This window comes from Saccostrea cucullata, unplaced genomic scaffold (genome assembly GCF_032062105.1).
Source record: "Saccostrea cucullata isolate Sc308-1 unplaced genomic scaffold, CSIRO_AGI_Scuc_v1 ctg2005, whole genome shotgun sequence".
NCBI classification, from domain to species: Eukaryota; Metazoa; Mollusca; class Bivalvia; order Ostreida; family Ostreidae; genus Saccostrea; species Saccostrea cuccullata.
Genome location: NW_026940840.1, coordinates 102,994 through 119,970, shown reverse-complemented (window position 1 = coordinate 119,970; position 16,977 = coordinate 102,994). Strand labels below are relative to the sequence as shown.

The window sequence follows — 16,977 nt, the reverse complement described above, 5'->3', positions numbered from 1 at the left end:
AGATATTATCTTGTGAAAACGACATAATGTATCTTGTGAAAACGAGATATTATCTTGTGAAAACGAGATATTATCTTGTGAAAACGACTTATTATCTTGTGAAAACGACTTATTATCTTGTGAAAACGACATAATTATCTAGTGAAAACGAGAAATTATCTTGTGAAAACGAGATATTATCTTGTGAAAACGAGATATTATCTTGTGAAAACGACATATTATATTGTAAAAACGAGATATTATCTTGTGAAAACGACTTATTATATTATGTCGTTTTCACAAGATAATAAAAAGATAGTAAAAATTATGACTAACTTCATTATTCTTCAATATTATATAACTTTGTGAAATCCGGTAATCTGATTGGTCAATACGAAGTACTTATTTTTTAATAACGACCGCTGAAAGCGAATAATGACTCGCACGAGCTGCCTCGTTTTCACTTTCACTTTAGACAAACATGGAAGTTCGCAAGTTGTAGGTGAGGAAAATTTAAAAGATATAGTGAAGAATTCTGAGACTGATAATAGCGAGCGCAGCGAGGCGGCGTGAAGCGCCGCTCGCGTAGCGAGCTCAATAGACTAACATGTATGAACAGAGGAAATTCAGGTTGTAATCTGCACATTGTTCCAAGAAATTTTAATGAGTCCACGTGAAAAAATTCCAAACTCCCAATATCCTTTGCGATGCATAGCAACATGGGGGCTAAAACATAGCAACAACTTACTTTTTAAAAATTGCAAACAACGGTTTAATGCAATCTCCATTCCATAAAACTATCGTTAGCGTCCTATGTTAACATGCCTTTTTATCTGACGTCATACTTTCGTCACTTCAACGGTTCGGGTATTTCCGATTTTGTCGGAAACTTCCGAGAAGTTTGGAATCTCGATCCCGATGCCTGGGAAGTGATATATCTTAATTCTTTTGTTTTCTTCTTTTTACCGTCTTCCTTGGAAGACGGTATTATATAGTTGAAGTTTTTTACTGTCTTCGGACTATGCACTTCCTCTCTTTTGTGATTGGTAGAAATTGCATGATGAGAAAATTTTCAATTATTTCATTGGTTGAAATGCTGTTCAAGGCAAGGGAGATAACTTTCTGATGATCTATTTTTCGTACGACTTAACAATTTTGCAAGATTTCCAATCTTAAAAAAATGACAAAACGAACAACAAAATCAGCAGTAATTATTTCTTAATAAAATGATATTTTTTTATAGCAATAAATAAAAAGGTCTCTTTAATTTCATTATAAATAAAATTTGATAGTTCTTGCTTGCAATCTTTACAATTTGTTATTATTCTTTTCCGGTTTCTTGTTTGAAGAGTGAATGGGAATCAGCCGAGGTTTGCCGAAAGCTATCAGTCAAAGTTTACGGAGATGACCGAGCGACAACCATGGTAGGGCTAATGCCCGTAAAAAGCTAATTTAGAAATACAAAATCAAGAAATTGAAAAGAGTTATACGGTCTGTTAAGTGTAGATCTGTTTACTGTTTAAAATTGTTGCTAAAAGACGGTAAGCTTTTTTGAAAAGCTCTACTTGTTTCCTTCTTTTTCTTGTATGATAGACAGCTAGTGCATGTATAGGTTTATGATAGTAAATAAACTGCGCTCGCCCCAACGGTCACACCGTAAAACATATTACATTTAACAATTATAGCGAGCGCAGCGAGCGTCGAGAAGCGACGCTCGCGAAGCGAGCTCAATAGACTAACGTGTAAGAACAGAGGAAATTCGGATTGAAATCTGTACATACGTCAGCCAAATTTCTCTGTGCAACATTCCCAGAATTCCTGCACTACCCAATGTCCTTTGCGCGAATATTGCCGAATAAATAAATAAATAAATAATAACGTAAAGCATATATCAGACTTTCAGTTTGTAGAAATCTTTCAAAGAAACAAGAAATAACTCTGCTATATTTTTCGACAAAAATTGCACTTGTTCTATAGTTTCCAACAGACGCTCGGCTGTCTCCGTAAGCTCCGACGAGCTTTGTGACGTCGTATGACGTCACAGCTAGTCGAGATATCTCGTGCGGCTTGACGTTCGAAGTGGCTGATCTCAACTGCGCTCGCCCCAACGGTCACACCGTAAAACATATTAAGGATATCTATGAATATTTTTCGGGAATAATTATCATATCACACCATTTCATGGTTGAGTTCGACCTTTCCACTCGGCGAGCAGAGTTTTGACGCTGTTTACGCGATTACGAAGACTAAAGAAAATAAAGACAAGCATGCCATGTAAGATCGTATCTTTTCTTAGAAGACATAGGTATTTATGTTTTTTCAGTGCAGTTCCCCTGCAAGTGTAAACGAGAGTGATTTTCAATCTGGGGGAGGGGGTACTCTGTGTTATTCGGAGATAGATATCTTGCGTCATTATTATGATATGGTTAAAATTTATTGCCGAAACAATTTCCTCTGAGTAATATTCAATAAATTCTGAAACATTTACATTCAACTGATTTATTATGATTACTATCTCTATAAATAACAGGATAATATACATTGCACTTATGAATTTGGGAAATAAATATTTATATAATATAATAAATATGGACTCAATGCACGGTCAATATGCATTTATAATGACCCAGGATGACAGATATTGACCTCAGATACATGAAGTATATCGACCTCGGGCTGGCGCCCTCGGTCGATGTACTACATGTACCTTCGGTCAATATCTGTCATCCTGGGTCATTATAAATGCATATTGACCTACATTGAGTCCATATTTGTATAATAAATTTAATTTTCATACGCCACCATTCCGCCCAGCTAGATTTTAAACTGAGTTTACCATATCTATCTAAAGTTGTACAATTGTGATGAAAAAAGAAAAATATAATCTTTCAAATATCTTACATCCAAATAAAGAAGAGATACACTGTATTTATAAGTAAATATACATTGAATAGTTCATGTAGTCAGACACCAGAGAAGAATCCTACCTGAATGGAAACAGTTGGATGTTTAGCTAAAAAAAACACGATGGATGAGTGTGAAAAAAAACTAACGATTGATTTTTAGCTCACCTGAGCTGAAAGCTCAAGTGAGCTTTTCTGATCACCCGTTGTCCGTCGTCCGTCCGTCTGTCTGTCCGTCCATCTGTAAATTTTTCACATTTTCAACTTCTTCTCAAGAACCACTGGGCCAATTTTAACCAAACTTGGTACAAAGCATCCTTGGGTGAAGGGAAATTTAAATTGTTAAAATCAAGGGCCAAGACCCCTTCCAAGGGGTCATTAAAAAATCTTCTTCTCAAGAAACACCGGGCCAGAAAAGTTGAAACTTATATGAAAGCATCCTGGGGTAGTGTAGATATTAAATTGTTAAAAGCATGACCCCCGGGGGTAGGGCGGGGCCACAATAGGGAATCCAAATTTTACATAGAAATATTTAGAACAAATCTTTAAAAATCTTCTTCTCAAGAACCACTGGACCAGAAAAGCTGATGAAACTTTTGTGGAAGCATCCTTGGGTAGTGTAGATACCAAATTGTTAAAATCATGACCCCCGGGGGTAGGGCGGGGCCACAATATAGGGAATCCAAGTTTTACATAGAAATATATAGAACAAATCTTTAAAAATCTTCTTCTCAAGAACCACTGGACCAGAAAAGCTGCTAAAACTTTAGTGGGAGCATCCTTGGGTAGTGTAGATATTAAATTGTTAAAATCATGACCCCGGGGGTGGTAGGGCGGGGCCTCAATAGGGAATCCAAGTTTTACATAGAAATATATAGAACAAATCTTTAAAAATCTTCTTCTCAAGAATCACTGGGCCAGGAAAGCTGAAACTTATTTGGGAGCATCCTTGGGTAGTGTAGATATTAAATTGTTAAAATCATGACCCCGGGGGATAGGGCGGGGCCACAATAGGGAATCCAAGTTTTACATAGAAATATATAGAACAAATCTTTGAAAATCTTCTTCTCAAGAATCACTGGGCCAGGAAAGCTGAAACTTATGAGGAAGCATCCTTGGGTAGTGTAAATATTAAATTGTTAAAATCATGACCCCCGGGGGGGGGGGGGGGGTAGGGCGGGGCCACAATAGGGAATCCACATTTTACATTGGAATACATAAGAAAAATATTCAAAAATATTCTTCTCAAGGACCACTGGGCCAGGAAAGCTGAAACTTATGAGGAAGCATCCTTGCAATTGGGTAGTGTAGATATTAAATTGTTAAAATCATGACCCCGGGGGGTAGGGCGGGGCCACAATAGGGAATCCAAGTTTTACATAGAAATATATAGAACAAATCTTTAAAAATCTTCTTCTCAAGAATCACTGGGCCAGGAAAGCTGAAACTTATGAGGAAGCATCCTTGGGTAGTGTAGATATTAAATTGTTAAAATCATGACCCCGGGGGGTAGGGCGGGGCCACAATAGGGAATCCAAGTTTTACATAGAAATATATAGAACAAATCTTTAAAAATCTTCTTCTCAAGAAGCACTGGGCCAGGAAAGCTGAAACTTATGTGGGAGCATCCTTGGGTAGTGTAGATATTAAATTGTTAAAATCATGACCCCGGGGGATAGGGTGGGGCCACAATAGGGAATCCAAGTTTTAAATAGAAATATATAGATCAAATCTTTGAAAATCTTCTTCTCAAGAATCACTGGGCCAGGAAAGCTGAAACTTATGAGGAAGCATCCTTGGGTAGTGTAAATATTAAATTGTTAAAATCATAACCCCCGGGGGGGGGGGGGGGTAGTGCGGGGCCACAATAGGGAATCCAAGTTTTACATAGAAATATATAGAACAAATCTTTAAAAATCTTCTTCTCAAGAATCACTGGGCCAGGAAAGCTGAAACTTATGAGGAAGCATCCTTGGGTAGTGTAGATATTAAATTGTTAAAATCATGACCCCGGGGGGTAGGGCGGGGCCACAATAGGGAATCCAAGTTTTACATAGAAATATATAGAACAAATCTTTAAAAATCTTCTTCTCAAGAATCACTGGGCCAGGAAAGCTGAAACTTATGAGGAAGCATCCTTGGGTAGTGTAGATATTAAATTGTTAAAATCATGACCCCGGGGGGTAGGGCGGGGCCACAATAGGGAATCCAAGTTTTACATAGAAATATATAGAACAAATCTTTAAAAATCTTCTTCTCAAGAAGCACTGGGCCAGGAAAGCTGAAACTTATGTGGGAGCATCCTTGGGTAGTGTAGATATTAAATTGTTAAAATCATGACCCCGGGGGATAGGGTGGGGCCACAATAGGGAATCCAAGTTTTAAATAGAAATATATAGATCAAATCTTTGAAAATCTTCTTCTCAAGAATCACTGGGCCAGGAAAGCTGAAACTTATGAGGAAGCATCCTTGGGTAGTGTAAATATTAAATTGTTAAAATCATGACCCCCGGGGGGGGGGGGGGGGGTAGTGCGGGGCCACAATAGGGAATCCAAGTTTTACATAGAAATATATAGAACAAATCTTTAAAAATCTTCTTCTCAAGAAGCACTGGGCCAGGAAAGCTGAAACTTATGTGGGAGCATCCTTGGGTAGTGTAGATATTAAATTGTTAAAATCATGACCCCGGGGGATAGGGCGGGGCCACAATACGGAATCCAAGTTTTAAATAGAAATATATAGAACAAATCTTTGAAAATCTTCTTCTCAAGAACCACTAGACCAGGAGAGCTGAAACATATGTGGAAGCATCCTTGGGTAGTGTAGATATTAAATTGTTAAATTCATGACCCCCGGGGGTAGGGCGGGGCCACAATAGGGAGTCCCAAGTTTTACGTAGAAATACATAGAACAAATCTTTAAAAATCTTCTTCTCAAGAACCACTAGGCCAGGAAAGCTGAAACGTATGTGGAAGCATCCTTGAGTAGTGTAAATATTAAATTCTTAAAATTATGACCCCCGGGCATAGAGCGGGGCCACAATAGGGAATCCAAGTTTTACATAGAAATATATATAGAACAAATCTTTAAAAAAGATCTGCATCACCCAAGTTACTCAGGTGAGCGATGTGGCCCATGGGCCTCTTGTGTATGTAGTAGAGATTCTGTAAATATCCTTAATTTAAAAGTATTCTTGAGTATAAAATTGGTAAAATGAAACATATGGAGATGACAAACAGTATTCAAGACAAGATCAAAACTCCATAAAACAATACAAAAAAGGAGCAGAGCAAACAACACAGACCTCCAAAACATCAGAGTATCAGGTGCCATAGAGGAGTGAGGATCCCATGCTCTACGTATGAACAATTTTAAAAAACAAGTTGAAACAAGAATATCGGCAGTTTTGATTAAAGTCATCATTTCGTAAGTTCTATGGTCGATACAATGACATTGTCAACATATACAAATCATTATTGAGTCAAATGTTAACTGACGTTTTTCATACCAATTGTTAGTCCACTATTTATACAATGAATTGACAATAGATTTTTCCCTTATTCCTTGGTCAGGACAAGAGCACACGGCGGATGTGACCGGTCAGCAGGGGATGCTCACTCCTCCATGGTACCTGATCCCACCTCTGATGTTTCGGAGGTCCGTGTTTGCTCTGCTCCTAATTATTATTGTTTTATCGACTTTGAAATTGAATACTAGTACCTTTCCTTATTTCCATATGTTTCATTCCTAAATTACTCGTGTTAAATTTTGCGATTTATAAAATATATGCAGGTAACAGTAGTTAAGCGAAATAATCCATTAACATAAGAGGTGAGATCAGGTGCCATGGAGGAGTGAGCATCTCATGCTGACCGGTCACACCCGTTGTGTCCCCTTTGTAATAATCGAGAAATACCGGGAAAATCTGTCAACAATAATTATGCTAATCGTATGAAAAAAAACCGTCAGATTGTGTTTGCTGACAAGGTCATTGTATCGACCAAAGTCTTTACAGTGTTGATTATCTATCAGCATTCTCTTTGGCAGGTCTAGCTGTCAAATAGGTTAAATCTTACTTGAAAACTACAGGTAACCTTGAGAATAATTTTTCTAAAAATATAACTTTTGAATGGTTGGGGCCATGGCTTTCATATTTCACAGGTGTATTTCTTATGACAAGGTCTTTCCTTGGGTACCATCAAATTTAACCGCTTGACCTTAGAGATAGACCCATTTTTACCAAAATAGCAAACTTTAACCTTGGTCATATTGATAAGAGTTTAAGAGCTGGTGTTAGGAGTCTTAGGACCCACCTTTCTGAAGCTTAATGAAAGGTGCTAAAACTATCAAATATTTTGTCATTGAAAATTTTCTTTACTATTGAAAATCTATATGTAACAGTGGTGGTTGATTATTTTTAAGCAGTGGGTCCTTTTCCTCAGTTGTGAAAGTCATGACCCAGGATCAGGGAATCGGACGTTAGGATAGAGCTCTTTAATTCAAGTATTGAAAACTGCACTAAAAATATTCCTCTCGGTACCGGGCAGACAATCTGCATTTATGGGAGCCTATTGAAAAATCTGGAGGTAAAACTGGCCTGTAAATTTACAATAGCTTCTAGATATAAATTTTACTTCCTAGTTTGAATCTCTTTAGGTAAACCGGTTTAAATACTAGTAGTTGTGTTACATTTGTTTAATATGATACATATTTTGTTAACGATAACCTCATTCACATAATACATGGAGCGCGATAAAATCTTTTAACCATGCAAGCTGCACTCTTGATGCAAGAATGTATATTTTATAGCAAACTTTGTGTAAATCAGTAAAAAGCTGAAAAATCCCAAACATTCTTTTTAATATTTTAGGGGAATTTTTATAAATTTTTCATCCCAAATACAGTGGTATTTTAAATTTAATTGTATGCTTTTGTAATCCGAATGTTGCTTATTACATAGAATAGGACTAAACTGCAACGCCCTTTTTTATGCCCCGCCATGAATATGGCCGGGGCATATAGTGTTTGTCATGTCCGTCTTCCGTCCTTCCGTCCTTCTGTCCTTCTGTCCTTCCGTCCTTCCGTCCTTCCGCAACACTTTGTGTTTAGCTCTGTTCAAAGCTAAGTTTCAAAGAAACTATCCAAGATATTTTCATCAAACTTCATATGATGATAGATATTGATGAGAACTATGGTTCATCTAAGGATGAACACTACCAGACTTGCTTCGGATGCTGGATTTGACTGACATTTTCAAGACGAGTGACCAGGTAAAAGTTTTAGGAACAGGTCCATTCCTAAGGAACTATAAGCCCTACTTGGACCAAACTTGCATGGATGATGCATCTAGAGATGGACACTACCGGACTTGCTTCGGATGCTGGATCTGACCTACATTTTCCAGATGAGTGACCAGGTTAAAGTTTTTAGAGCAGGTCCATTCCTAAGGAACTATAAGCCCTACTTGGACCAAACTTGCATGGATGATGCATCTAGGGATGGACACTACCAGACTTGCTTCGGATGCTGGATCTGACCTATATTTTCATTCCTCAGTAACTATAAGCCCTACCTGAACCAAACTTGCATGGATGATGCATCTAGGGATGGACACTACCAGACTTGCTTCGGATGCTGGATCTGACCTATATTTTCATTCCTCAGTAACTATAAGCCCTACCTGAACCAAACTTGCATGGATGATGCATCTAGGGATGGACACTACCAGACTTGCTTCGTATGCTGGATCTGACCTATATTTTCATTCCCAGGTAACTATAAGCCCTACCTGAACCAAACTTGCATGGATGATGCATCTAGGGATGGACACTACCAGACTTGCTTTGGATGCTGGATCTGACCTATATTTTTATTCCTCAGTAACTATAAGCCCTACCTGAACCAAACTTGCATGGATAATGCATCTAGGGATCAACACAACCAGACTTGCTTCGGATGCTGGATCTGACCTATATTTTTATTCCCAAGTACGTAACTATAAGCCCTACCTGAACTAAACTTGCATGGATGATACATCTAGGGATGGACACTACCTGACTTGCTTCGGATGCTGGATCTGACCTACATTTTCATTCCCAAGTAACTATAAGCCCTACCTGAACCAAACTTGCATGGATGATGCATCTAGGGATGGACACTACCTGACTTGCTTCGGATGCTAGATCTGACCTATATTTTCATTCCCAAGTATCTATAAGCCCTACCTGAACCAAACTTGCATGGATGATGCATCTAGGGATGGACACTACCAGACTTGCTTTGGATGCTGGATCTGACCTATATTTTTATTCCTCACTAACTATAAGCCCTACCTGAACCAAACTTGCATGAATGATGCATATAGGGATGGACACTACCAGACTTGCTTTGGATGCTGGATCTGACCTATATTTTTATTCCCAAGTAACTATAAGTCCTACCTGAACCAAACTTGCATGGATGATGCATCTAGGGGTGGACACTACCTGACTTGCTTCGGATGCTTGATCTGACCTACATTTTCATTCCCAAGTAACTATAAGCCCTACCTGAACCAAACTTGCATGGATGATGCATCTAGGGATGGACACTACCTGACTTGCTTCGGATGCTAGATCTGACTTATATTTTCATTCCCAAGTATCTATAAGCCCTACCTTAATCAAACTTGCATGGATGATGCATCTAGGGATGGACACTACCAGACTTGCTTCGGATGCTGGATCTGACCTATATTTTCCAAACAAGCAATTCAGCTGCATCTCTATTCTGGATATTCTGATCAAATTTTAAACACATACAAATTTTCATGTTGCTTTATTGATGTATCCTCGGCGGGGCATTCATGTCCTATGGACATATTTCTAGTTCTATATACAAGCACAAGATATATCTTCTTTTACCATAAAGAACACTTGCTTCGTCATCTTTTCCAGAGACTTCCTTTCTCCATGTTCTTATTTACTTGAGGGGGGTTCATGTCCGAAAATTCTTTGTGTGAATTTTAAAAACTTTGTTAAATGTTATTGTTATCAGTTTTTTCATTGTTATACAATCATGTAACTGTAATTTGATCCTCTTTGAATTTGAATGCAAAGTGGAAATTTAAATCACGTGATCAGAAACCAGGGCGAGACAGGTAAGTTATATCAATAAAGATTTTAAGAAGCCATGTTGTATTTACAGGTAAGACAAACTATAATAATGTTTTTTTTACCTAATCATAAAAAATTCTGCTTTTGTTAAATATTCATTCAAATAATTATAATGTTTATAAAGTAAGGCATTGTAAGAGAACAAATATTGATAAAACACTTTTGAAAGACAAAAACTCTTTAAAAAGACCCAAGGACATTTAATTAAGATGTATATAACCCTCCGAAAATGCCAAGTAACTAACTATGATCATTCTATGTTGAGCATAATTGTTGGATAGTGATGCAAACACATGTAACACACAAGATGGCTAAATCCGAACTACTTTATTGAATCATTACGCAATGTAATTAGGCATCAAATCATAAAACAAAAACCAATTACGTAAGATATTACAAATCTGGAATAAGATATAACAATTATTGTCACAGGTAATGCACATGTTAAATATGAATGCTCTATCTATTCTCAATCAAAAGTTATAAGAAAAATTTTCATTTTTGAAAAGTACGTTAAACTTAAAGGTTGAGGTCACGAGAATTGTACAAAAGTAGGCAGTATTATATTATAATATAATATACATGTAATAATATTATAGTGTTGTTTTTTTTTTTATAGTTTTTAATAATATGTAATCAAGAAACCTCTAGTCTCCATACACCTGAACAATTTATGTGGTTATTTGAGTAAGTAAAAAACGGCCGCCAGGAATGGTAGGATATTTGATATAAAGATTTAAGTATCCATGCGTTTTAGCGGAGTTAAAAATTAAATCACAAGTATTTAAAATCTTATAAGCAATACATGTGTATCTATAAAAAGTGTTTAAATGATTGAGAAAAATGCATAAAAATTGTAAAATTTGAAATTTGAAAAGAAAGAATGAATACATAATTTGGTAATTTTTGGTAATTTTCAAGATCCAATCTTGTTTGACGAAATCTGAACATGAATGTGCTGAGAATTTTAGCACAAGTGTTGGCAAATATCTTAAGCAAAGACAACAGATTGATTTTACTGTATGTGTCTGTTAAGCTGTGGCTCTTTATTTCAGAACATCAATATCTGATAGAAAAATGTAAAAAGTGGGTTTTAATAAATACCTAATTGTCATTTCTGTTCCTTTTTCACTTAACGAAGGCTAAACTCTGATGTAAAGGTCTCGGCTTAAAATGATTACTTTCTATATAAGACAAGTCAAAAATTAATAATTTTTTTTATGAAACACAAATGAAGAGGCTATAATCATTTTCTTATACCTCAATTATCGCTCACTATATAGACAGTAGAAATACTAAACAAAAAAACCGATAAATATGTGTCAAAACTCGACAAAAAAGCGACGTTGGCCGTCCGCACGGGGCAGCGTCCGATCAAAAATTTAGTTTTTATACGGTTAAACCGACGTAAGAGACATAATATTTGTTAAACCAACTGAACATTATTGAAATACATTTAGAGGATCAATTTCAGATTGGTATATACGGTTTTTCAACGGTGTGTACAAATTCGAAGACACTACAAGAATTTAAAAACACATGTAATTTTCTGAAAATGGAGATTTCTATTCATGAAGTTGTTATAAATCTAGAGCAGCGTCGGACTGGGCTGTGCAGTTTGTGTATACAAACTGTTTATATAGATAAAACCCGTAATTTTTTGTGCATTGTTTTGAATTTTAACATTTTAATAAAATTAGCTTAACGTCAGACTGGTCCGTGCGCACAATCTGCGATCTTTAAAGACCCTGATTTTGACAAAAATATTAAGTTTCCTAAATAAAAATAAAACCACTCTGACTTTGTTTTTCTTAAGAAATATTTTGATATACAATAGATGCATATAGAACCAATTATTTTGACAAAAACGTCATTGTCCACGAACTTATACTGATAGTAAAAAAAATGTTGCAATTTCGTGCAATCATGCCTCGTCAAAAACTATTGGATGCTGAACAAAGGAAGGCCATTGGAATGGTAAAAACTGGAATGACGTATAGGAGGGTAACTGTATTGTCAGTCATACTGTAATTTTACGTCTGGTACAGCGCTGGAGAAGAACTTGATGTGTAGTAGCAGCCACAAGACATTTAAGACACCGAAAGACTACAGAAAGGGAAGATAGGCTTCTAAAACGACTTGCTAAACTCAGTCCTTTTGATACTGCAAACACGCCGAGAAGCTAATGCAATTCCCGTGAAAACGACTGTGAAAATGACGTCTCCTGAATTGACTGCGCACCACACTTTTGTTAAAATATGTGTAATGCTCGAGATATCGGCAACATAGATCCAAAATATGCATAATAAAACATGCAGTAAACTAGGCTAATCGTGACATTCGCCCACAAATAGCAAATTGAAATTTTAGACAGTTAGACCTCTGTAAAAAGGCTATACGGGAGGACGGGAAGAAGATAATAGACGAAAAGTTAACTTTATCCGGACTGCAAAGAACGTGATTGAGAGTCACCAATATCACACTATATCTCATATGTAGTTTTTGGTTTTAAACAAAGAAAAGAATATTCTTTACTTGTTTAATAGATTTAAAGCTTGACAAGAAATGGTGTTGTGTTGTTGAGTAGATCAGGTAACTCAAACTATACAGGTACTCAATGGAAAATGTTTTAATTTTTTATAATGCTTGTGACGTCGAAGATTTTGCTGCGCCGTGACTGAATGGTATGTCCTGAAAAATCACTCAAAATTAATACCAATTTACAACATTTTGATATGAAATTTTGAAGACCATATAAGTAAAAATTCTTTTATATTAGGCCACGCAAAATTAACTCACTGGTTCTCAGGCCTTTTTTTTTTTTTAAATATGATGAGGGAGGGAGGCATTTTTTTACTTTTTATTGCCCCCAAAACATGATGAGGCAGCTTTTTACATTGTACAAAACCTCAAAAAATGATGAGAGAGGTGATTTGTTGTTTTTATTTCATTGATTAAGCAATAAAAAGGGTCAATGAGGCGCCCTTGGAAGAGATGAGGGAGCGCCTGAGAACCAAGAAATTAATTTTTTTGGCCTTATTTGTGAAATTTTGCCCGATTATGTCGTCAAATATTTCTTCTGTGCAACAAGTCCGCGTTATTTTTGAACGGCCCTCGTACACACACGTCATGATCATATCTACAAATGTTTTATTTTGTTATTGATAGTGATAATAGCTAGTTTAATGAAAACCAAACCATGTTTTAAAGTATGATGATTTAATGTTATTTTTTTTTAGGATGCCTGAAATATACTCATAACAAATGCCTTACACTCTTTGAAAGAGGTGAATCAAGGAAAATACAATTGCACAAAAGGTAATTAAAAGCGATTAGCCAAATCATATTTATTTTTGTTATTTTTTTCTAAACTACATTTAATAACTGAAAATACATTTCATTTTAGATAATTGATCGACAACATGGATGATGTATCAGATGCAGCCCAGCACTACATCGAGTGTGATACAGCATTATGTCGAAACTTCTCTGAGTTTTACTGCAATACTTGTCATCAGCGAATCTGTGGTCTCTGTAGGGAGAATCACTTAAAGCGTAACAAAGGACATGACATAGTCCCTTATCAGGAGAAAAAAAGAAAGTTACCTTCAGAAAAATGCAAAACCCACCCCACATTTTATATTGATATATATTGTGATGATTGTCAGGTTCCTGTCTGCCCCAATTGCTTAGCCCAGGATCACAATGATCATGCAAACTGTAATCTAGAAATTATCTATAATAACACTCTAAAAGAATGTCAAAAGGAAATAATTGATATCTGGAAAACAGTCATTCCTAAGGCTACTGATAACATAAAGTCATTCGGAGAGGAAAAGAAATATACCATGAAGGAAATCGCCAACTTAAGATTGTCTATGAAGAAGAGAGCAAATGAACTGAAGGAGGCAGTTGACGCAATACTCACTGCTAATAATAAAAAGCTGGACGAAATTGAAAACTTGCTTTTAAATGATCTTGAGGAAAACCAAAAGAAGACAGAAGATTTCATTGCATATTTGAAAAAGATAATAACAGATTATGAGAATAAGATGTCTTCGATAAGAACCATGGAACTTTTTAAATTCTATTTCGATATATCCTCAGCTACACTGAAGAGGCCTACCCTAAGTAAACTAAAACTGCCAACATTTAATCCAGGTACGACAAATGAAGAGGAAATTGCCACAGAATTTGGTGAAATTGAAACAGATTCATATACCAAGATATTGCTATCCTCTTCCGCAAAAAAAGTAAATGAGATAAGGATCCATGCATCAGCAGTTTCACATTTATCTTCTCTACTTTTGGATAGATTTTGGGCCGGGAGTGACTGGAAGAAGATTATTCAGTCTGATATGCAAGGAAATACAACGCAGGAAATATCCAATAGTATATGGTGCATCAGAGGTAACCACACAGTCAATACAGAGGGAGAGCTACTTTACTCAGACTACAAAAATAGCAATGTATGCAGAGTACGGAGTAACCTGTCCATCAACAAACTAGTTAGCACAGGGAACTGGGAACCTGGAGCCATCTTCTCCTCCAATATTAATGGGCACATTTTAGTTGGTATGGAAAGAAACAGATGCATGAAAGTAACCAGATACAGCAAAAGAGGAAAGAAGTTACAGGACATCCAGAGAGACAATAAAGGAAAAGATCTTTTCCAAAGTATAAACTTTATCTCAGAGAACATTAATGGTGACATCTGTACCTCAGACTACTTAGCGCGAAAGGTGGTGCTGGTAACCGGATCGGGAGAGTATCGGTTCTCTTATTCAGGTCACCATTCCCAGTTTGGATTTATTCCCTATGGAATCTGCACAGATGTTCTGGGACACATTTTGGTTTGTAACGGCTATGAAGATTCTCGTAATCATTGCTCCAGTGTCCACCTACTGGACATGGATGGTCAGTTCCTCTCTCTTTTACTCACACCAGATCAATGTGATATGGATACCTGTGCTCTTTGTATCGATAAACATCATAATCTTTTGGTTGGAGGTTTAAACAGTTCTACCATCTCCGTATACAAATATTTGGAAAAAACATAAATCTAGATTTTAATGTTCTGCAGTGCTTATAATGGCTCAAAACTGCGTTTTCATCGGGAATTGTGACATATAACGAGGCATCCCCTCTGTTCCATTTTTTTTAACTTTCTAAATTAAGGGTCCAGTCACCTTTTTGTTATATTTGTATTCGGTAGACGACAACAAATTTCACTCTACATGGACGTGATTTAATCGAAATATTACTAATCGGAGACACATATAATATAGATAGAAATCTAAAAGAGAAGACGAATATGAACCAAATTTATTGATGTCTGCATATTCCATGATTTATTACACTTTTGAAATTAGAAAATAAAGTTAGAAAATAACTACGTTAAGTTTAAGTGAGACAGACTACGAGAATTAAATAAAAATTGCAAGCCTCTTTAGGATCTGATTCAGTCGAAAACGATATATTTTAAAAACAGCCTAATGAGATACAAGGGTTTCATAATTAATAACATAAAATACATAGAACTCCAAATCAGAAATATGAAAACGGGGAGAGATACTCTAGTGCCTGCGAAAGTAACGTCTTACAATGCTGTTATCTAAAAATTTTATTTGAGCACTCAACTTTGCATTTCATGTCCAACTAAAAGAATTAATGTTATATACATTGAGAGTCTATGGTCAAAGATATGTCTGTTGAATACGCCAAATAGAATTAATAATTCAAACATTTAACATGTTTAATTCAAACATTTCCTTCCACGAGTCCCTTTTTTTTATCTCATTATCATTTGAATTCTTTTATGTCTACTTTTTGAAAAATGCTTCTGAAAATTGTTTCTTATGATTGGTGAACAATTGATTGAGTAAATTCTTTCCTTCTAATATTTTCAAAATGCAACATACGGAGATAACGAACAGTATTTAAAATCAAAAGTCCATAATACAAAACAGGAGCAGAGCAAACACGGACCTCCAAAACATCAGAGGTTCAATCAGGTGCCACGGAGAAGTTAGCATTCCCTGATGCACACCCGCTGTGTGCTCCTTGTCATGATCGGGAAATAACGAAAATCCGTCCTCAATTCAAAGTATGAATTGATGGACAAACAATAGTGGACTAACATTAGTATGAGAAACGTCAGTTAGCGTTTTACTTAATGATATATTGTATTTGCTGACAAGGTCATTGTATCGACCATAGAACTTATAGCTGCATAACGATAGAAACGTTAGTCATCACGTTTGTCATAGAGCTGGGTTGTCGGATTGCCACTAATGCCCTTTTCAAGTGAAATATCCAATTATGCAACAGATGTTTCAGACTCTGTGGTATCTTTTATCTCAAGCTTTGTACTCGAAAGAGAGGACTATATCTGCAAAATATTATATTCATATTTGTTATAAAACCACACTATTTCTTAGATCACTTTACGGTCAGTTATCATCTTAAAGGTACTTGGACACATATTTGAAGTTAATATTTTCTCATTTTTTCTGTATTATATCACGAATTAAATATTTTAATAGCATTTCACACAAAATTAATTAAAAATCTCATTTCATTTAAAAGTTATTAAAACTTTAAATATTTTGGTGAGTTTGATTGACACATCCTTGCACTTTCACAAATTTTAACTTTATTCTTAATCCTTTGGAAAAGTGGCAATTTTGATGTGTTTTAATGAGATATATTAAAACTTTTATCAAGAAAAATAATTTTATTCAGAGTAGAAATGTTAGAAAGCAAACCACCTTCACAAGTATTGTCATTCCGAACTAAGAGATGCGTACAGAGTTTAGCAAATCGAGCACACTTGTGTTATGTACACAGTTTTTGTAAACAGGGCTCGAGTTCTGTTATTGTTTATATTTAGAATTCACCGGGTGCGTTAAATCGTCACAGTCTGCTTACCACAATTTCA

General features: G+C 36.0%; 1 protein-coding gene across 1 annotated transcript; it reads left to right on the top strand.

Moving 5' to 3' along the window:
- The first annotated feature begins 13,459 nt into the window (after positions 1 to 13,459).
- On the top strand, positions 13,460 to 15,097 carry LOC134256425 (uncharacterized). The gene has a single exon (XM_062739069.1). The coding sequence runs from the start codon at positions 13,460 to 13,462 to the stop codon at positions 15,095 to 15,097; it is 1,638 nt and encodes a 545-aa protein (XP_062595053.1).
- The last annotated feature ends 1,880 nt before the right edge of the window (positions 15,098 to 16,977 follow it).

Bases quoted from the DNA above. Each gene is read 5' to 3' on its own strand.
- LOC134256425 (XM_062739069.1), top strand. From the start codon at position 13,460: ATGGATGATGTATCAGATGCAGCCCAGCACTACATCGAGTGTGATACA.